This window comes from Polyergus mexicanus, unplaced genomic scaffold (assembly GCF_030449975.1).
Source record: "Polyergus mexicanus isolate NDT 795.1 unplaced genomic scaffold, iyPolMexi1.0 SCAF_6, whole genome shotgun sequence".
Lineage (NCBI taxonomy): Eukaryota > Metazoa > Arthropoda > Insecta > Hymenoptera > Formicidae > Polyergus > Polyergus mexicanus.
This window is the reverse complement of record NW_027223326.1, coordinates 11749670-11771190: the sequence shown is the minus strand read 5'-3', so window position 1 is coordinate 11771190 and position 21521 is coordinate 11749670. Positions and strand designations below refer to the sequence as shown.

Here is a 21521-nt window from a genome sequence, read left to right as displayed (position 1 = left end):
CCAAAAAAAGAAAAACTGCTATATTACAGATTTATATTAGCGATATATAATATATAGCTCGGAACGGAACCAAGTAGCTGTTATCTACTGAAAAAATTACTTCGTAGTTCACGTTTTACGGATAGAGGCGCTTCGCTCACATGTAGTTGCACGCGACATGCGGATCTGTGGTTATAGGATATAGTAATAATTACATATAAATAAGAATATTTAAGTATATATATGTATAAAAATTGCCATCTTTTAAACTGTTTTATATAATTGCAAATATTGGATATGCCGTTTCAACGATGCTATTCACTTTTGTCAATATCACGACCAGTCACGACAAATTTAATTGCACGGTTTATTTCGAAAAGTAATAAGATCAAGCAATGTTTGCCGAAGGAATGCGATAAAAATGGAACCAATGTTGAGATTCTCAATTCGAATACTTCATCGGAATATACAAAAACCAATAATGAAAATTATACTTTAAAATCTAAGCATAACTTAAACGATAATGTAAACATAACTCCGCCTTGTCATATTCAACAAACTATTACTAACTTGCCTAGTGAAGACTTTCTCGACGATTGTGACATAACGTTACCGAATCCTCTGGACACGTGCACCGAAGATATATCGGACATTGGTCCATATCTTACTCCGACTTTCACCTTTGCGAAATATGCAAACAAATCTCGTACAATCCAAGAACTGGTGAAGCTTGGAGTCAATTTATATAAACTTGAATCAAAGGAAGGAATGTTGCAGTACATTCTTAATCTTGATTTTGAGCAAGATGTGAAACCATATATAAGATTCCTACACGATTGTGGTGTACCTGCTAATTGTTTGGGTGAGTTTCTTACAAAGAATCCCAATATCCTCAAGGAAGACATAGATGACCTTCATACAAGAATAAGATATCTAAGGGCTCATAAGTTTAACATTAATGCGATAAAGACTATAATCTGCAAAAATCCCTATTGGTTGCTGTTTGACACAAAGAATATAGATGGAAGACTTGGTTATTTCCAAAGCAATTTCAAACTTAGTGGCAATGAAGTAAGGATCTTGACAATTAAGGGACCCAAAGTATTAACGTATAGCATGATACACTTAATGTCAAACACGTTGACTATTAAAGAAGATATGGATTTTGACGAGAAACAGACAAAACAATTGCTTCTAACTCTACCTAAGATTTGGGTAAAAAGTAAGTGTATATTAATATCATTTCAGAATTCATAAATGTAAAATTTATCTAATTCATTTCTTAATTGTATTTTCAGATCGTAAAAGATTGTTTGCTGTATTTGAGTATGCTCATCACGAAATGCAATTGCAACATGATTTGCTTGTAAAAACGCCGCATATATTACTTTGTAGAAAAAATAGACTTCAACAGAGGCATTCGTTCTTGGTGGAAATGAAAAAGGCACAGTATGATCCTTCTAAACCGATGTATGTTTCACCACGAGTCTTAATCAGCGGTACAGACGCGGAGTTTTGTATGAACATTGCAAAGACATCTGTTGATGTTTACAATGCGTTTCTAAAAACAATTTAACCCCGTGTTTTGATGTAAATAAATGTTAATATATAAATGTATAATGTATAAATTTACACATCCCCAATTTATTTCTGGTCATACATCATTTCTATTTTCATAACAATGTTTGATTTTCTTTTATATATTTTGTCCCTTTTTTATGTACATGTCATATACAAATAATTCTTATATGTCAACATTGTTACGAGCATAACATTATTATCATCTTTTAAATAAAAAGTAAAAAAAGGCAAATATTTAGTGCATGCCGTTATTTTTTATGTATATCTTTCTTATTCTTATGTCGCAAAATAAAGAAAAATGGTAGTATTGCACATATAACGCTAGGTATCGCTAATTGGTTCTGAATTATATTTACCTAATGTTTGCGAAATTTTTAATATAATAAGTACAAAATAAAGATTAACAATTACGCTAAATGCGCAACGATAATTCAAAGAATTTGGTTTTTAATAAAAAATGGAGCAAAGTGTAATGGCCTTCAGTAATACTTTCCATATAATTCTATTTATTAATTATTCTCCTAAGGCTGTGTCGCATCAACAATTAATGCTAATCCTAATCTATTTTTAGCACATGTCATATCTCGTCATTTTAAAATAGAAAAATTATTCAAAGTTTGTTAATACCATTAAAATGTATGTTTATATCAATACAAGAGAGAATAAGATTAGGATTAGCGACAATTAATGTTGCTGTAACCAGATCAAAGTTATTAATTATACTTTCCTAATTCTATCTTCTTTTGTATTGCACGCACCGAATGATAGAGCAACGAATCGATCAGTCCAGCTACGGTAAATACACCGCCAATAATGGCGCAAGTGTTTGTTGCAAAGTGCCCGAACGATTTTGCTTTCTCCGTGTACTTTACCATGAGTGGGCTCAATTCGTAGCTGAAGAATATACCTGGCATTCCGGATTCGCCGGTGAACAAAGACACCTGCTTCGCATGACGTGTTACAGAAAATTGATTCGTGAAAAGGGTCGAACCATCCGAGCGAACATACGTTGTTGGAACGATCTTAATGTAATGATGAAACATCATGGCGCCTGAAAACAGAATAATCGTATATCAATAGAAATGTTTCAACCGATTAAAATATTCTGACTGCTCACGTATCAGCAACAGATGACTAGTGCTGACATGTGACCAGATAAATTAGGTGAAGAATACAAAAGAATTCACTTATAAAATTAATTCCTTAATCTCTTCGTGTTTAACACAGAAATAATTGTAAAATTTTTTGCATATATTTATATATCTCCTTAAAAAAAGAATTTTTGGGTTTTATTTTTTTCATATCCCTCTAAAAAAAAAAAAAAAATCCTGAAATTCCTATATTATTTAAAAAATAAAGTTCTTTATATTTCTCTATATTCAAATAAAATTCACAAATTTTTATATTTCGTGATACGCAAATTGAATATCGCGCTATGCCGAATCGATGAGTGACGTCAACGGAAGTAAGTAGCAGACAGCGCAGCCGTCCTTTTTATCACATCGCGGATTCATCATGGCGCCCTTCCGATATTGTGATACTAGTGTAATGTGCTAAGAATCTTTGGAAATTTTACAGAATCGAAGATTAGGTTCCTAAATTGAATAGCAAGACTAAATACATTTAATTAATCGCAAGTGCACAAGCTCGCATAACGGACGCTTTAATAGTAAGTGTATGCATAATCAAAACATTTTGCAAATGTATGTATGCAACAATAAATTTCGCTATATTTGCAATTGTGTACTCAAAAATTGAAATCCGCAAAATATTATTCAAACAGAAAGATAAATTCAATTTAGTTTTCTATTACGTGTTGTAATTTATGAATCGAAATTTGAAGTAATTTTCAAAAAATTAAAAGAGAATTGTGAACACACATTGGAACCGTAACATGTTTTGCAGATTGCAAAATGCCTGTAGTACCTGGAGGAGCTTATCAACAAGGACCTTCTTGTTTTGATAGAATGAAATTAGGCTTTACAATTGGATTTTGTGTAGGAATGGCCTCTGGTATGCTCTTTGGAGGATTTTCTGCTCTTAGGTATCATATCGAACAAAAAATTATATATATATACATTAGCTGATTTGAATCCAAGTATGCATATAATGTTTTATTATCAGATATGGATTGAGGGGAAGAGAATTGGTAAACAATGTTGGCAAAGTGATGATTCAAGGCGGCGGTACATTCGGCACATTTATGGCTATTGGAACAGGAATACGATGCTAGTGTGTGTTCATAGATAGAGCTATATATGGAACATTTTGGAGCTTATCTCCGAGTTACAACTGTATTGTAAGAGCAGATCATTGAATTTTTAATAAAATAGGTTTAAGGAGTAAATATATACCTTCTGTGGCAATTACAGTTGTATCATCCATAGGATTTGTTTTTCCAGGGATATTGAGACCGAAACTTAAATGTCTAATCTTATGCGTCATATTGAAGTGAGTTGAAGTGTAAGGCTGAACATCGTGTACTGCAATATTGAAAAATAAGTTAGTAAAAGCAACAGTGAATATTATAGAAAGATTAAAATATTTTGTTAGCTTACCGTGAACATGGTTCACAGAAAAACTGTCGCCTGGAGCAATATGAAAACTTCCACCGACTCTATTCACTTCCATATAACCGTAGATTTGGCAGCCTTGTTCGAAGGCATGTTTGTTGATTTTGTCTAAAGATTTCGTTCCGGAGAAAATCTCATCTTGACATTGTTTAATATTGGCTGCATCTGGTGGAGCCCATTTTTTGGATCTATAGGCCTCCCGTACATCTTCACAAGTATTGCAACATCTGTGAATAAAATTCTTTTATATAAATATACATTTTTGATAGATTATTTCTAATATATAAACAATATCTTTTTTACCTCAGCGACTCTGTGGCTGCCCCATAGCAGTCTCCACAAATTTCTGTGGAACTGATCTCCATTGCCTGTAAAAATGTCCTATCCAATAATAACTAGTTTGCAAATGGACATTCAGTCGGAAGATACCTATAAAAATCCATTGTTACCTTCTCTGTAGTTTTATTGACAGCTTTAGTGTCTGTAATATCTGCAATAAAAATAATTTTCAATATAAGATTTTATTTCGTATATATATCATCGCGAAAAATATCACATACTTGTCCTTTGTGGATCCTCTATGGGTTTACCATTTAAGTCTAACCGTCTTTTAAAAATGTTGTGTTCTATATCTAGATGCTGCTCACCAGTTGTATCCATAGCATCTATCGATAAAACTAAAATACTACATAAGATGAAAACTGTATTGCTTTTTTTCATTAATACTATTTGTACTTACGATCACAGGATATAGTAGGAACTATTATATCCAAGTTGATTCTTAATTTAGAACCTCTCGATGTATCTACAAATAATTCCTCACTCATACTTGGTGTAAGGTAATAATTTATCTCTGACATAAACAGTATACCCATGATGATTGTACTAATGATTGTAACTGAAAAGACATTATTTTGTCATCTGCATTGATGTAACATGTGTAGAATCAATATTTTTTATTGATCATAAAGTATATGTCAAGTTGTGCTTTATTTTCTGTGGACCAAATATAACGGTTTTTGTTAAATGTTAGAAAACAGAATGGCAAATTGATTCAGTGCAAGTATCGACGAGAAAAATATTTTGTAGAATGTTAATAAAAATAATTTTTGGAGACTATAATCACTCATCGACATTACTTTGCACCGTAACGAATATTATTAGATACAATATAGAATAATAATAATAATAAATATTCCCGTCTCTAGTCTTTATAATAATTTTCGAAATTTATTTTCGCCAAGAACAGACAGGGATTATCGACGGAAAATCATCGAGCATCATTCAAAACAATAACAATTTTTCGTATTTACCGATGGCACCGCTAAAGGTTCTCACAAGAATATCCGCCTCTTCGCGCACTTTTGGATGCACGTCCAATTGCCGTAATATTTGCATTTTTCTCGATGACAGAAGAGCCAATTCGCGCACGACGCGGTATAATATCCAGAAAGCCCGATATCTCTACGTGACAAAACCAGCCACCCTGAAACTGCTTTGAGAAACGTGGCAGTTAATTGGTTGGTCGGCCGCGTAAGCCTATTTAAAATTTGGTTATGTTAGATTATCATTCTCATGCATTAGTTTTTAGCCCATTTTTTTTTTGTTTCGATTTTTTCATTTGCTTTATTTTTGGTATAACTTTTTTTATTTTAGTGAATAATTTCTTGTTATTTTAATATTGATTGGACATTACGAATTTTTCACAGGCAAGATTTTAACATTTCAAAGATTTTAAACGCGCACAATAAAAGATTGCAGAGATTTCTATTTTCACATTTCAGTTTTAATTTCTATACGTGAGAAAATATTACAAACACTCGTCATATGTATTATATTTTTCTTACTATATTCAGTATTTGTAAATTATTTTCGACGAGTCTCTGCTAAGTAGGGTTAGACTCCCGGATAGGTGAGATTGGAATCTTGGCTAAGCGGGGTTCGAGTCTCGGCTAAGCAGTTTGAGTCTTTGCTAAAAAAGATTCGAGTTGTCACTAGATAGATTTGAATCTCTATTTATTAAATGGAATTTGTGTATGAAAATTTCTGCTAAATAAAATTGGAGTTTTAAATAAAATGTGAAATGTGCGCTTATTAGAAAATTATTCTATATATTTAATTAAATTGCTTTTAGTATATCATTTATAATTATCTTCTTTATTTTACTTCCTGTTTATCGATATACTTGTCCTGACAATAGATTTGTATAATGTTTTTTTCAAGATTGTTGAAAAAAAAATCACAGATAGGAATATTGAAATAATAATCCGTTTGTTATGTTTTTAATTTGTAACAAATATTTTCAATAAACTTTATTCCACATCGTGCATCATCACGTTGCTCTTTTCATGACAGGACAAGTGTTTTCATTGTAGATATATAGTTCATTACATTTGTTATGTATTTATACAAGATCACCTGGATTTTTTAATCTGTAAATGCATGCATTTCGAAAGATATCAGTAGAGTTGAAAAAATCGAATGTGCGTGTGCACATATATGACTGTCCGTCCGACATTAGAGAAAACACGTTCTTAGATCTGTCTATAAAACTCTGAATGTGAATGTAAAAACGAGTTTGTCTCGACATAATAAGTCTTCGCATTAATCGAATTATAGACTTGTGTTATTAAGGCACTCTATGCCAGGATACTTATCATTAGCATACACGAGCAACAAAATTAAACAGAAACAACAAAACCAAACGAGACATGAGAAATATATATATATAATAGACTTGAACATATAAATAATCATGTACATGTGTTTTGTTAATTAAATTAAAAATAAACTAAAATTAATTGGACGGCAGTCTAATATTTTTACATCAATTGACCCATTGTTAATATAGTCGTTGTAGAAATTGGCAGTAAAAAATGCAGCGATATAACTTTTCTCTCTCCGTTAAAAAAGTATTGTGTTCTTAGATATAAGTAGGATCTTCTATCTTCATTGCTCTATTTATCAAGAACGAATGATTGAACTGAAGAAAATTCAATTGTTGGCTCTTCTATTACAATTTAACATGTATTATATATGTGTGAAAATTCAAGTATTAGATTCCGTACATAAAACGATTCATATTTTAGTAAATTTATAAAAAGCTAACGCTAATTTATAAAAAGTAAACGCTACATAGCATTTAATTATAAACGGTAATGAGATTCTTTTGATTTCTCTCGCGTTTTTTAGGCGCGATCGATATCAATATCGCTTCATGCGGCACGAAGTGTAACATTCTTTGTACTCTTATTATATGTGCCTTAGCTTCTCTTAGTTGCGCAATAAACGGAGTTTTATTCTGAACATAAGAGAGTAATATACATATTTTTCATAATATATCTCGCAGTTTTCAAATGTGACATCAGCAGTAATAAATTCTTCGTTTATTCGCGCATAAAACTGGCACAGATCTTTTAGCTTCCTATTTTTCCGTTACATCGAATGCTGCATTCGAGAACCAATTAATAAATCCAATTGACTGGTACCCATTGATGCTCCGTAGCTAAGGCATCCAAAGCTGCAATCACCTGCCTAAACGTATTGTCAAAATCCTCGTTCACAATCACCAAATCGATGTATTTCTCATAGGCTCTCTGCAAAGCTGCGGACTCCTCCAACGTAGATCTCAAATCATCCTCCTATTAACGGAGTAATTAATTATTTAACTTATTTTAATAATTTTATTTTTTTGTATGGAATATTATTCTTTAAAAGAAAATAATGCTTTATGTGACATAATATATATAGATTACGCAATAATATATCTGAAAGAAAAAATATTATTTGGAGGAAACACATATACACACAAACTGAGTAAGTGCCCAATAGTGTTTAGAGTGTATTTTAAATTCTCGTTTGTATTTTTGTTTCAAAATAATTTTTCTTTTAAATATATAACACTGGATATATAACACTTATTTTATAATAATGAAAGTATATGATTTTGACAAAATAACAAAACTTGTCTGTAGCTTGTTTCCTTTTAATTCCGATTATCAAAGTTTGGAAAAGTATTTAATTACAATTATGTAATGGTGCAGAATTGCTTGTCACCTGCCAAGAGAATGTGACATTTTTGTGTAACAAAGCATTGATTTTATTATACGATATAGATTTTGTTCTACGAATTAGAACATAGAAAAACGTGCGATATTAGAATATAGTAATTAATCTCATAACTACATATTAAAATAATCTTACTTAATCATTCTAAATTAAGAATATTATAAATACATGCTCTACATGGGAAAAAATTAAAATTGTAAATGAGAGAATCGAGTATAAAATTGAATAACATAATACATATAATTGTACGTCATGCAATACAAACCTCGTATAAAGATGCGAGAGATTCCAGTGTCCTAGCTCTTCTCGAACTGTATCTGATGGAACTCTGGCGGTCGAACTAGCGAAGCCAACATTGAATTTTTACAACAAAATTCATTAACTAAACTGATAGAATAAAGAAATGAAACTAAATACAAATAAATAAGTTTTCGCATATATAAATTACCAGCGTCGCATAATAAAAATTGACAGAAGGAGCTCTAAAATGAGCATAGAGTTTAAGAGACGCAGGGAAAGACAATTTTTACAGAATATAAGCAAGTTTTGAAATATACCGTTAGATTCCGACTGCTAGCACCGGTCGATCTACCGAGATCGTATAAAGATTTCAGCTGCTCCATTCCGGGCGCTGCGATGAATATAACATAAGGCATGAACTCGGTGCTGTTATGGAGGATCTTGAGCGCGGCCGGACTGCAATCCAATACGCACATCTTGCCGGCTCTTATCATGTCTCGCACAGAATCCAATTTTGTACCGTACAAATGTCCACCGTGTTCACCATGCTCTAAAAATCTGTGTTCTCTGATGTCAATCTCTATCGTCTCGCGATCGGTGAACCAGTAGCTCTTGCCATCCTCTTCGAGAACTCGAGGTGGCCTTGATGTGTCTTGAAAGAGAAATTGTTTGCCAAATGTAATAATTAAATCCATCTTATCCGTATTTAATAAAACGCATTAATTAATTGTATGTTTCTTACAAGGTACGACAGTGCCAAATTTCTCAGGATCGCTGTTGATCAACCTATTTTTCAGAGTCCGCCGACCTACGCCGCGTGGCCCGACCAAAGCTAAAGTCTTGCGTCGGAATGGCGGCATTCGGGCGACTTCTTCGTAGAGAAGCAACTCGGCAGCATCGAATTCACCGTTCGATTTAGATTGATACATTCTCCTTTTTTTCTTCTTGGATATCCTGGTGCCGCAAATACTGATTTTGTGAACAAAGTCGGCCTCGGGCGGCACAAAGGCTTTTCTGCGTTCCTCCAATTCCAGCGAAGGTATCAATCCCGGCGATCCGAGACTTTCGCCCTCCACTCTTCGCGCCTGCCACCAATTCGGATCAGCTTGATCGACAATTTGGAGGATGTCGCCTTTTTGGAAAGGTAAGCCAATTTCTCTACAAGGTAAAAGCGTATCTTCCGATGGATCGTAATCGAAAAGGGCTCTCATGTAACACTGTAACGATAAATCAAACAAAATGATTGATAAGTTATGATTTTCATTGCTCTGTGATTATGACGCGACATTGTATTCTCTACACATGAGCGAGCACTGTGAAAAAGAACAAAAACCTAGCAGTTATAGGAAGCATCGAGGTGAAAAAAATAACTTGATACGCTTACCGTAGACTTGAGAAGTCGATTCGTATCAGTAGCGATACCTGGAGCCAGTTTCAGTGATAGGTTCTCTTTGGCTTCCTGGATTGCTTGCTGGAGCTCTTCTGGATTTCGAACTCTTTTACCGTTGACCTCGAGTATTACTTCACCTATCCTCAGAAGCTCTTGACGAGCCGCCGTGCTGCCACCGAGAATTCTGGCAATAATCATATTCCCAGATTCGTCGACTTGTACCGTTAGACCCTAAAAATATATATACATATATATATATATACAATTATACATATATACAATTCAATAAAATGCCCTTTGCTCGCGACATTTTATCCGCGTAACGATTAACAAAGTATTAATCGATTATCCGCGTAACGATTGTCAAAGATTATATAAGCTATATATATTTTGTTGTGTACTAACTATCTTGAAGAAGTATGTAATACTAGAAAATCGCTGAAGAATTGGTGATCGTGCCCGCCACGGAGAAATAAACATTCGTTTTTATTTATGAACAGGTACTTCCGCCTTTTCTTTAAATAAATGTGGCAGCTAACTTGAGAATGAAGATTTTCACGATAAACTTTCTAGTATTATCTCAGATACATCCAAGTTTGATTTCACGTATATCTTAACGAACATTCCTTCCTCAAATATTTATAATTATACATTATCTTCGTGAAACGAAAAAGATGAAAAGAAATTTCTTCGAGCAGATATCTCGTGGATATTAAAACTAAAGTCAATAGATTATTTTTTCAAATATTAAACAATAAAAACAATTTGCAATTGCTTTTTGACGCAAAATTCTCTGTGCTATCTATAGAATAAACCAATATTACCAATGGCTCGTCTGGTTGTCTTCTAAGACCGACCACTCTCATAGGCATTGCTTCCTTCTTGTTTGTCGGCATTGCTACTAAAGGAGAAATCGCTTTAGAAGGCGCTTCCTTGCGTTCCACAACTGCGTCGTGCGTTTCCAAGAGCGCTTTCAGATGCGAGTTTCTGAGAAGATTCACCAGTTCCTTAGCATATAAGTTCCTAGACGTTTGGAAGGCCTCACACACTTCGTCAACGATGTCACAGACGGATGAGCATACCGGTTCCACGGGCACTGGCGGGTCTTCCAGACGCTCTTGAACCTAGACCACACAAAGATTTCAGATCAAAATCCCTGTTAAAAACTGGTTTCTCTTATGGATCTTAGAGGTATATTTCTTTTACAATCCTTTCTCTTATATGCTAGCGCATCTTCGATAACTTTTACTTATTAACGCTTCATTTTTTCTCTCATATATATTATATATTAATATTATAATATATTTTCCTATATATATTTATGATTTTAATAAATATTGAAACCATTTTGTCGATTCTGTAGATTTTTCTTATTCTTTATCAAGAGACACGCATATAAAATTTACGAAAGAGAAAGAAATTTGTTGATTTCCGATATATTCTTTACTGAAAATATTAAAATAAACTTAAACAAGTTAACTTTGAAAAAATAAATATTTTTTAAATATATATCTAAACTATATATGGAAACTGTGTAAACATATATATTGTACATATACACACTTTCGAGATGCATTAAATGCGATTGAGAAAAAAATCTGGCCATTAACACATTGTTAATGATTAGAGTAAATGTGCATCGGCGATGATGCTGACAATATTTAATTGGATTAGAATTAATCCAATTGCCACATAAGTCATTTAATTCATTATATGCTTGCTTAAAATGATGTAGAGTTTACAATGAATGAGTAATTAGAAAAGTAGGCCAATTATACAGATTCGATATGTTTGAAATAATATCGAAACTTTTAACGAATATAATCTACTTTTGCACGATTGTCTTTTCTTTTATGAAATATTCAGAAAAATAAAAAAAATAAAAAATTTATTCACTTAATGTAGGCCTGTAAATCTCTCTTAAATTATCCTGTGAATAACATGTACATAATGCGCGATGTAGTCGAATAAATACAGAATACTATCAGAAGTCGATGATTCACCGTCGAATTATTTCTCTTCGAGAACTACAATCTCAAGCTCACCAAAGATCATTACATGTATTGGATTTACCAATCGCCAGTATTGAACGTGGAATTCTTCATCGCGTACTCGATGTATGTTACGAAATTGGTGGATGGTTTCTCAATGATTATCGATCCCGGCCGAAAATAGCGGCTGCGTTTCTTGGAAATTTTTTTGACGCTAATTATAAGCTTTCGATTTGTTTGTTCGACGCGCGCATGTGCTTCTAACGTCAAATGCGAACATGATTCGTGAAAAAAAATCAGCGTTATAGGTAACGCGAGATTTATCGAAACGTATTTTGTTACGGATTGTCAAATTGATGTGATAATTCTTTTTTCTCTCAATACAAGAGTTTCACTGTACTTGTATTGGTTTCCAATTCCATTAAAATAGAGATTTATCGGAAGCTATGCGAAAGAGATGCACTTACTATAGCCAACAAGTTGGTTCTTTATGGACTATAAAGAGTTGGGGCATTTATTTATCTACTTTGTCGCAGAGATCGCGTATCCTTCGAGACGTGAATCGTTCGTGTTTCTCCATTTTTTTTCTGAATATCATCAAATGAGCGAATTCGTCGCTTGCTTTACCATCAAAAGGAGATTGTGCGTTCTTGATCTCTTTCTATCGTTTATCCTGGTTTGTAATTGGCAGAATCAACTTATCGAGTAATCTCATCAATTTCACTCTATCTCGTCATATTAACGCACATCTGAATTTTTAATTACCGACTAATACAAATCACTAAATGGTGCTTTAACGTGTTTCTCGCGCTTTCGCGAATGACTGTGCGCTTCTTTCGCGAAATAATAATTATGTTCTGCTTAGAAAAAGATTCATAGAGCCGAGGAGAGGATAATCTTTTGTCCGCTTTAGATATCTTTTCATAGATATTGTTTCTGCATTCCTCAGAAACGACGCTCACCTGAAGAAAGACCTGTGTGACGCGCGATGTAGACTCCGAGTAGACCGATGGAGACTAAAGCGCGATCGTGTCGATGTCCTCGCGATGGTATCGATCGGCGAGAGTCAGGCAGACGAAGGGAAATTAGATTTATCTACCTAGACGGCAAGAGCAGCGTACACTACGCAAGATGATGATGACGAGGAAAATATACGGGTTCGGTATGTCGCGCGACACTTCTTACGTAGGTAAGCAGCGTCAGAAAACTGCCGCGCCTATACTGACGTTGGCTACCTCCCTCCGCGTAGCAGCCCGTTCAGGCGAGTCGCCTGCTGTCGTTCTGGAGAACAGGTGGGGGTCCTTCCTCTCCTGGCATGCAACACTCTCTCCAGGAACGTAGTTGCTCGTCCAGAGACCTTATTCCAAGGTCATCGCTTAAGTAAGACCGGCTGTGCTGTTAATACACGGAGTGATCCTCGATTAACTCTTTAAATCTGCATATTCCTTCGTCAATCTTGACTTGACTTGATTTTGAAGTGGTTTTGGCAAAATTATCGAGAGAAAGATCATCGCTTGTCGCAAATTTTTTTATTTTAAACATGACATATCTTTAAAATTAAGCCTTCAAATTGAAATCCTGTCAAAGTCTACGTAAAGCTGAACGAAGAATAGCAGTAGATGCAATCATGGATATGTTGATCTGTCAATATGCCCAGTATTATAATTTTTTTTCTCGCTACACATATCTAGTTTTCGAAGCGATCCGAGGCCAAACTTCTTCCATACGGATAATGAAGAAATATTCCGAGTATTTGAAAATGCATCGTAAAATAAATGATAAATTTTCCTCTTTAATTTATTCTCATGAAAAAAAAAAAAAAAAAAAAAAAAAAAAAAAAAAACCACGAAATGCATATAAAATATACGCATATCTATAGTCTTCAATTTAGAATACTATTGATACAAGTAAAATGTTTAATTTCCATCTTTCCTCCGCTAGTTCTTTTATATGTGTAACTCTATGTCTGGAAGAATAGCTGCGATCGAGATGAAGAGATTCAATACACTGTTCCATTTCCGGTACAATCATTATAGCCATGTCATTACAGTCCTGTCATCCACATACGCATGGCCATGAGTTAACACACATGTTGCATGTTTCTCCCACTTCTCGTACGATCGCAAAGTCGACTCCCCGACTGAAATAATATCGTCTCGTACACACTACGACTTACAAAAATACGCATGTAAGCTCCGTATATTACCGTGACACGCTCGCATGGATTTATGCGAGCAAACGATGACTCTACGGAGGCACCTATGACCCGTCCAATTAAGAGGTTTCTAGCCAAGAGGTCGTAGCCAATTATCCGACATTAAGAGAAAGAGAGCAAGTTTTATAATTCGTCAATTGATGGGGATCACCATAAATCTTAATTTTTTTTCTTCGCATCTCTTAATTTTATTTATAAATCATAATATTCCTTCATGTGTGTAAGATTTTTAATTTGTTTCTTCCTCATCCTTTTCTCTTTTTTATTATATCTTTTTCCTGGCTTTTGAACAATCAATTATCCAAATTTTGATTATATTTCTCTTCACCATCCAGGGGTTCTTGCCAATCTGATTTTTTAAGAAAAGTGTGAACGTTCTATCGTGCTCGTCCAGCAGTTTCTATTGTCGATTCAATCCGGCATTCGAAAGGAAAATACGTGAGCCGATTCTTTAACGATTTCTTCGCACCGGACGCTCTCTACTTGGAGTCACATGTTTTTTACTTGTGTGTCAGGTAAATTATCGGAATGTGTATTCCGACGTGGACAAGGAGAAATGTACACGCGATTGCGCAATTAATGGAGAAAATGAAAAGACTTTTTTGAGACATAAGAGCTTCCTAGAAAGAGAAAAGGAGAGTCGTCGGATCGTGTCGCATAATAACGTTTCTTGCCGATAATATTTTCATCGACGCGATATTCTTCGCTATAGAGAAGTGTGTCGCGACCGAAATAGCGTGGGTGTCGCGAATGTTTCAAGCGTGTGATGCAAGCGTGTGAAGGTACGTAGAGTGGAAAAAAAAATAAAAAAAATAACACGCGCGTGTTTCCGAATTCTTTTCTTTTTTTACACCGAGTGATAAATGGGTTTGCTTTCTATCCTGCCGCGTCATCCTTCTCACTCGTTCTCAGATTCCAGTGGGATGATATTATTCATTCTTGTAAGCTAATTATATACATACATTGCCACAGCTACGCAATTAGGCGACGTATGTAAAATATATTTTCAAATGCTTTGTGAAAGATCCTCAGAATTACTCTCGATATAATATACGATCTGAGGAAAATGTTCTAAAGAATATTAAACATTGCACAAGAGCTCGAATCAACAACCCTAAACTCTCAATAATCGATTATATTTTGTATGCTAGATTAATTCAATGCTATATCGTGAAAATATTCTTCAAATACAATAAATAAATATATTAGTCGTAATGTTTAATTATGTATTATATATTATCGTCTCTTATGTTTATGAGAGTATAGATAATAAATATAGATTTTTGATATGCCGCGGTTGATCTATAATTAGTTATTGCTCGCTCTTTGAAGAGCGTGCAAGCACTATATGAATCTAGATTTAGAATTGCATTTAGAAATTTAAAATAGCACATAAAAATATTTTCCCGTTTAATCAAGCTTATGTTTTAATTGTACGATTGCGTTCGTCAATTTAGATTAGCGTTTTATTTATGAGACGAACACATTCATGGAAACGAGCTATCGGTTTAACGACAAAACGAAACATTTAAACAGCTTGCCAGAACACTCGCGCAAATGTTTTAATTTTTCATTTAATGACGCAATGAATTAGAAAGATATCATGACAGAGAGAGAGAGAGAGAGAGATAAAGTCACTCGTAAATCCATGTGTTTCTCGTAAATTTTCGCGATCATTGTAAACGCTGTTTAATGAGCACACGGACGTGCACATGGAAGCTATGCGTAGCGTATAAAAGTAAAATTATATCCACTCATGCGTTTACGATTCGCTAGTTGTGTAAGGAAAATCGCTATCGTTTTTCATTGAGATACTTCATATCTACAACATCGAGAACGATAAATATATAAGGTAATTAAAAATTTAAAAAAGAAACAAACCTTTTTGCAACCGTAATTCATCAAATTTTACACACTTCTGTCTTCCAAGAAAAAATTCAAATTAATACAATACAAATGATAAAAGATCCAGATGTTTCTCTAACAGGGTTTGTTATATAACATCAAGTCACTTAACTAAGCTAATAAAGATCAAAGATTATCGGGCACTCTCGCGTTGTGGATGATTCTCAGTCCACTTTGGTTTAGAGATAAGATGTGGCACTCACCTTTACAAGAGACGTGACGACCGGGCTGTCGAGTAGACCCTTCAAGAATAACAAGTCTGTGTCATCGGCGACTTTACCCAGTTCCTCAATATTGTCACGTACGTGCATGAAAGCAGCTGGAACAGTAACAGCGCACTTGTTCATAATCAGCTGCGGATTCACGGACCAAGAGCAGCGCATCTCCGCATGCGGCATACGATCGCAACGGTAGCAACGATTGAGAGAGAGAGAGAGAGAGAGAAAGACTAGGAAAGGGTGGCACGAGGAAGAAGCGGGGGATGCCAATGGGGTCGCAACGATGCGAGAGTGAACCCGGGCGTGGCCATCTTTCGGCCTGATCAATATTTGGGTCAGCTACAGGTGGCCGACGCGAGATCTCTTTCAACTTTCGATCTTCTTTTCCTCTCGTATAGTTAATTGAAAGATAAAATTAAGATAAAAATTAAGAATAAATTGAAATGATAATCAATAATCGAAATAAACAATATACATGCTGTGATTTCGCGTGATACCAGCCTCTTTTATCTATAAATAAAAAATTTTTAATTTATCTATACATATAAAAAAACTTCTTTTTTAGATTTGCCCTTAATTAGAACACAGCTCGAAGGATCCGTAAAGTGCATTTCAATTAACGTCACTTCTATTCGCGACTTCAAGTAGTACGATGCTTTTCCAAGGCCTCTTATTGTTAGATATTATTATCGTGTTCCACTTAAATAATATTATATTTGTTTGACGCATTTGACGCGATTTGATTGTATATTATAGCGTATAATTACATTGATTATAATATTTAATTATATACAATTATAATATTATTGTGATATTTTCAATTTCGTAAAATATTCTTTATATTACACATAATTTATAGAGTAGAAATATATGTTCCTTGACGATCTCCCGTTTTGAAAATGCAACTTTTACATTTAAATGATGTGCTTTGTATGAGTTATTGATCGCGATTATGCTCCGACACATGCGTGAAACTTGAGTCCTCGATGAAAAGTCACTCGGCTATGTAATAATAACCTATGCCAACTATAACACGAATGATAAATGCATGCCATTACAAGGCATCGAGGTATGGATGGGAACACAAGAAGTACGATGTATACGGAATACGCTGTCGGTTTTCACGCTTTTATAAATATATTTTTTACAAATGTTTTTTAGCATTAGCTACATTGAATTTCAATCTAAAAAAATGTGACAACGTGTAACGTACATGTATTACAAACATATATAATAATATAACCGTGTATTGTAATATAAATACAAAAAAAAAAAAAAAAAAAAAAACAATGAAAATGCCATCTAATTAGAATATATATTACAATTTTACAAATTTGTTTTTATCTTATTTTATTTTTTTCTAGCATCAACATAATATTGTATTATAAATTCGTATAATACGTAGTTGTTTTTTTTATCAATTTGATTACTAAATGCAATCTTGAAATGCATTGTTATTGCGATGTATCGGTGAATTACAATATAATACACGAGCAGACAGGAAACACGACAATTGAAAGTTGTCAACTGAAAGGTGTAATCGTTATGCCATATATATTAATTAATATTAAAAGCACGAGAATAGCAAAGAATAGAGGGAAATTAAAAATATCCAACTGGCGATAATATTTGCATTCATTCCTACCGGATGTTCGAGAAAATACGTTTCGCTATTAAAAACGTATATTCGTATGTGTGTGGGTATAGAATGACAAAACGTTTCTCTTTAATTTCGGAGAAGCGTAAGAATTCTGTCGGGGAGAGAAACCCCATTTCTATTACATTATAAAATCTTTCACAGATTATTCGCGGGACGCTATACGTCAATGTTTTGTTTCATACAATAATGAAAATTTTACCATTGTCGATTTGATGGGTAATCGCGCCATTCATCGTATCTATGCTGGCCATTAATCGCCGATCCTCCAGCTTTTCCTTTCTTCCGTAGAAAACCATGATAACAACGTTCAGCTTTGTGTATCCCGGATGCAAAACTATGATAACTTTTTCGATTTTGACGAAACTTTATTGGAAGTTCAATATCAAAGTTTATATTATCACATTCACACACATATTAATTTCACATATTTCGCGTCTATTACAATTTTTTTCATACTTTTGTAAAGTTGTCATCATTATTGAGCTTGAAATATTATTTCGCGTTTTCAATATTTCTAAGACGGAAAACATTCACACGTACGCTCTCTTCTTGATGTTCATCGAGATTAAATCAACCTTGTGTTATCATTAATAATGAGCCTGTTATCACTATTTTATCATTGATGCGACAATTATATGCATTAATTCACCATTTAATGCAGTTCGCGAAAGAAAAATATTTTCCCTCGTGGCTCTCCTCGCTATTACTTTGCGGTGAATGGAAACACTGTCTTACACCTGCCAAGGATCGAGAGACTCGGTCCAGACGAGGGGATTGCGAGAGGCACGACACAGAGATAGCGGGGCAACTTATAACAATAAGACAAACTCGACGTCGCTCGACGTTCACACAATTTCGTTGTCGCGTAATTACTTGCTCAACATTTTTCTCGAATAATACACGCAATCATTGTTTGAAGAAATTATTAATTAATCTTGAAATCAAATAACGAGACGTGATAAAAAATTGGTAGAATAAATATGGTTGAAAAAAAAAAACTGCGATAATAAGAAATTAAAGACAAACGCGCAAGATCGGAGGAAGCCTCCAAGATTCGTAAGCAGCGCTGTTGGCTGTCGACTGTCTTCGGAGATTCAAAGCTAGCTTTTACGAAGGGTCGGAGATGTTGATCCAGAAACAAACCAGCTGGTAGGTGCGGTGGATCTATGGAGGGGGTACACAGCACGTAGAATGAGAAAGAAGAGGAAAAAATAAGAGGAATGAATTGGTGCGCTATAGCTGTTTGACGCGTTCAGTTAGGCTACTTTGGCTTTTGGGAAAATTTTGTTTTTATTATTTCTCAGATGTGTATCGTGAAGCTGGATATCTCGTATCTCTTTGGATTCCTATTTTCTATATTTAATTATCAGAAATCTTTTTTGCATGTATTAGAAACTCTATAACTCTTCGGAAAAAGACACACAAAGAACGATGACGAGGCAAATAATGGGATTTAAAGAAGAGAAACAAAACGAGAAGGAGAGAAACTGAGAAATATATAATATCGATAAAGAAGTAGGCTCTGACATCTAAGGTACCAGACGTCGACGATTACCGGAAATATTTCAAACGTATCGACCTAAAGAACCTTTTCCGTTACGAACAGGAAGGAAATCATAAGCAATCAATGTTCGCTTTTCTCGTTCAAGGTTGCACGCCGAGCGTCATCGATCGCTCGAGGTTCTCGTCGTCTGGAAAACATGTGCGTGACGATCGATCGAATCGTATCGTGGACATACCGAATGTCGACATTGCTTGCCGACATTCATGTCCATTTCAGATGGAGTTAAATAAACGCAATTGATATATCTTCAGTATTTTATGTTCCTTCGTTGAATGTACGATATGATTTTAATCAAATTGTTACTTTAATTCATTCATAATTGGAAAAACAGTTCTATATAACGAAGCCTTGAACAGCGGAGATTGTTGGTGAGATTTTACGTAAATCTTACAATCAGGATTCAGCACAATACATGAAAACCAATTATGGTTTTTTTCCTCCGATCCAATATTTCGTAATAGGTGACTTAAGGGTAAATTTAATTAAAAAAAAAAAAAAAAAACGAAAAGAATACGTAGATATATCTAATTGTAAAGATAATCTTACCTGAAGTGGAGTTCAAGTTTTTTCTGTGAATGATCGACGAAAGAGCGGAGCAACCACAAACGTCGTCAATGACGATTCCCTTTGATTTATTCCGCATCATCTCGGTTGACCTCCTGAATTAATCCCGAGCGACATTACGTCTATCCCGATCGATCACTCAGGTCCATCGCTTGTAATCCAACCATTACGAAGATTCGTCGTAAACTCTTCGAGATTCCACGAGATTGTCATGATCGCTATTCCGTCCAAGATACCACGTGCGTATGTCGTTGGCTTTTCTTCCATGAATCGATGCTTTCCGATCGGACGATGATCGCGGCTATTGCGCGATGGAAATGAATCGCCGCTCGGCGGATCACGATCTATTCATAGATTTATAGATCGAAACGACTTCGGCGCCAAGTAGTTTTTACCCGAATGCGAAAACGATAACCGTATGACGTCGGGATCGCAGGACGCTCGTGAGTCGCACGAACCAACCGCGACCGGTACTTATAGTCGTCGTTCGGAAGGGGGTGGTGGTGGCCTTTGTGCACCCTATCTATCTCACTTTCTTTCTCTCTTTCTCTCTCTGGGGCAATTTCTCGACTCGTGGCAACGCGACTGTTACACGTTATATCCCCCTCGATCGATAGTAAACGAAGCCACCATGAAAGGGTCGGAAATATTTTTCGTGGGATTGCGCGAACAAGACGCTAACGCAAGGAAATGTCGTCTGAAAAAAAAAAAAAATTTGAAATAGCACACTTTCTTTTGCTGTTATCCTGCTACCGTTCTTCAAATTTACAAAACTATCATTTTCATTAATGTTCGAGGGGGCTCTCCGAATCAAAATACGAATGAAATGTAATTTTGCTTCAAATTAATATACGTTCTATATCGCTATTCTTTTTTATCTAACGTTCTTAGACTATTTCCTTTATTAAATAAAAGCATTGATCTGACTCTACAAGTGCTGTATTTAATTAATTTCACTCCCTTTTTACTTAAAAAATGTCATACAAAAATTGTAATTAAATTACATTTAAATTTAAAATTTTTGAATTTGACGCGTAATGTTTTTTTATACATCATTTTAACAATGTGATAATATAGGATAATGCTATTGTAGTATGTATACTCTATAAACAGATATATCGGAATCTCTTTTATACTTGTTACTATATTTTAAGAGCCATCTATTAGCAAGTAACGCAGATCAAAGAAAATTCCGACGTTAGCATCTGGTAGGCATGTTAAAGCAAATGCAAGGCTTAACGGTAGGTAACTCAAGTTGCATCGTTTCTGTATTTCGTGTCATTAAGACGAGATGGCGAATAGCTTCAATTTATTGCAGTATTATTGCTTCTTACGATTGCGCATTTCCTCAAAAAAATTTTTTTTTTTTTTTTTTTTTTTTTTCAAAAACGTTGCCATTATTAAAAAATAACACAGTGCTTCCCTAGATTTTTAAAAGCGGAAAATGTTATTAAAATGAAGAAGGGCAAATTCAGATATCCATAACGTCCCAGATTAAAATTATTACCGCAATGGATTTCTGAGATGTTTATTTGTTCTTCGTATCAATTTGTGCAAAATTTCAGAGTATAGT

At 34.5% G+C, this 21521-nt stretch overlaps 4 protein-coding genes across 8 annotated transcripts; 2 read left to right on the top strand and 2 right to left on the bottom strand.

Annotated features, from left to right (window-relative positions):
• Nucleotides 1-157: 157 nt before the first annotated feature.
• Nucleotides 158-1946, top strand: Mterf3 (mitochondrial transcription termination factor 3). The gene is made up of 2 exons (XM_070297191.1): nt 158-1201; nt 1278-1946. Exons 1-2 carry the CDS (start codon nt 277-279, stop codon nt 1553-1555), a joined length of 1203 nt encoding a protein of 400 aa, XP_070153292.1. The 5' UTR covers nt 158-276; the 3' UTR covers nt 1556-1946.
• Nucleotides 1256-6073, bottom strand: LOC138933930 (endoplasmic reticulum-Golgi intermediate compartment protein 3). 3 transcript variants are annotated; one of them, XM_070297193.1, is made up of 9 exons: nt 5981-6073; nt 5447-5625; nt 4873-5031; nt 4694-4810; nt 4583-4623; nt 4437-4501; nt 4119-4360; nt 3915-4043; nt 1256-2611 (listed from the first exon to the last, which is right to left on the bottom strand). In XM_070297193.1, the coding sequence occupies exons 2-9, from the start codon at nt 5529-5531 to the stop codon at nt 2274-2276; spliced, it is 1176 nt and encodes a 391-aa protein (XP_070153294.1). In that variant the 5' UTR covers nt 5532-5625; nt 5981-6073; the 3' UTR covers nt 1256-2273. The 3 variants fall into 3 exon arrangements, with proteins under 3 accessions (XP_070153294.1, XP_070153295.1, XP_070153293.1); XM_070297194.1 differs by having other exon boundaries at nt 5447-5628; nt 5981-6065; XM_070297192.1 differs by having other exon boundaries at nt 5447-5672; nt 5981-6063.
• LOC138933932 (reactive oxygen species modulator 1) lies at nt 3065-4386 on the top strand. Of its 2 annotated transcripts, XR_011447059.1 has the most exons (4): nt 3065-3229; nt 3466-3604; nt 3685-3859; nt 3963-4386. XR_011447059.1 is itself a non-coding variant. In XM_070297197.1 (3 exons), exons 2-3 carry the CDS (start codon nt 3474-3476, stop codon nt 3791-3793), a joined length of 240 nt encoding a protein of 79 aa, XP_070153298.1. In that variant the 5' UTR covers nt 3065-3229; nt 3466-3473; the 3' UTR covers nt 3794-4386. The 2 variants fall into 2 exon arrangements, 1 of the variants encoding a protein (XP_070153298.1); XM_070297197.1 differs by having other exon boundaries at nt 3685-4386.
• A 1038-nt stretch (nt 6074-7111) lies between the features above and the next one.
• Nucleotides 7112-20625, bottom strand: Vari (MAGUK p55 subfamily member vari). 2 transcript variants are annotated; one of them, XM_070297179.1, is made up of 8 exons: nt 19931-20625; nt 16146-16261; nt 10656-10955; nt 9826-10062; nt 9184-9658; nt 8759-9093; nt 8467-8541; nt 7112-7774 (listed from the first exon to the last, which is right to left on the bottom strand). In XM_070297179.1, the coding sequence occupies exons 1-8, from the start codon at nt 20028-20030 to the stop codon at nt 7598-7600; spliced, it is 1815 nt and encodes a 604-aa protein (XP_070153280.1). In that variant the 5' UTR covers nt 20031-20625; the 3' UTR covers nt 7112-7597. The 2 variants fall into 2 exon arrangements, with proteins under 2 accessions (XP_070153280.1, XP_070153281.1); XM_070297180.1 differs by lacking the exon at nt 19931-20625 and adding an exon at nt 18020-19232.
• Between the last annotated feature and the right edge of the window lie 896 nt (nt 20626-21521).

What these genes read in the sequence shown, in the direction of transcription:
- Mterf3 (XM_070297191.1), top strand. Translation starts at nt 277, where the DNA reads ATGCCGTTTCAACGATGCTATTCACTTTTGTCAATATCACGACCAGTC. An exon ending in ACCTAAGATTTGGGTAAAAA is followed by an intron (nt 1,202 to 1,277) that starts GTAAGTGTATAT and finishes TTGTATTTTCAG; the next exon opens with ATCGTAAAAGATTGTTTGCT.
- LOC138933932 (XM_070297197.1), top strand. Translation starts at nt 3,474, where the DNA reads ATGCCTGTAGTACCTGGAGGAGCTTATCAACAAGGACCTTCTTGTTTT. An exon ending in GGAGGATTTTCTGCTCTTAG is followed by an intron (nt 3,605 to 3,684) that starts GTATCATATCGA and finishes TTTTATTATCAG; the next exon opens with ATATGGATTGAGGGGAAGAG.
- LOC138933930 (XM_070297193.1), bottom strand. Translation starts at nt 5,531, where the DNA reads ATGCAAATATTACGGCAATTGGACGTGCATCCAAAAGTGCGCGAAGAG. An exon ending in TCCTACTATATCCTGTGATC is followed by an intron (nt 4,811 to 4,872) that starts GTAAGTACAAAT and finishes GTAGTATTTTAG; the next exon opens with TTTTATCGATAGATGCTATG. An exon ending in AACTGTAATTGCCACAGAAG is followed by an intron (nt 2,612 to 3,914) that starts GTATATATTTAC and finishes TTCTGTTTTCAG; the next exon opens with GCGCCATGATGTTTCATCAT.
- Vari (XM_070297179.1), bottom strand. Translation starts at nt 20,030, where the DNA reads ATGATGCGGAATAAATCAAAGGGAATCGTCATTGACGACGTTTGTGGT. An exon ending in CTAGCAGTCGGAATCTAACG is followed by an intron (nt 8,542 to 8,758) that starts GTATATTTCAAA and finishes TGGCTTCGCTAG; the next exon opens with TTCGACCGCCAGAGTTCCAT. An exon ending in CTCTCGCATCTTTATACGAG is followed by an intron (nt 7,775 to 8,466) that starts GTTTGTATTGCA and finishes CTCCGTTAATAG; the next exon opens with GAGGATGATTTGAGATCTAC.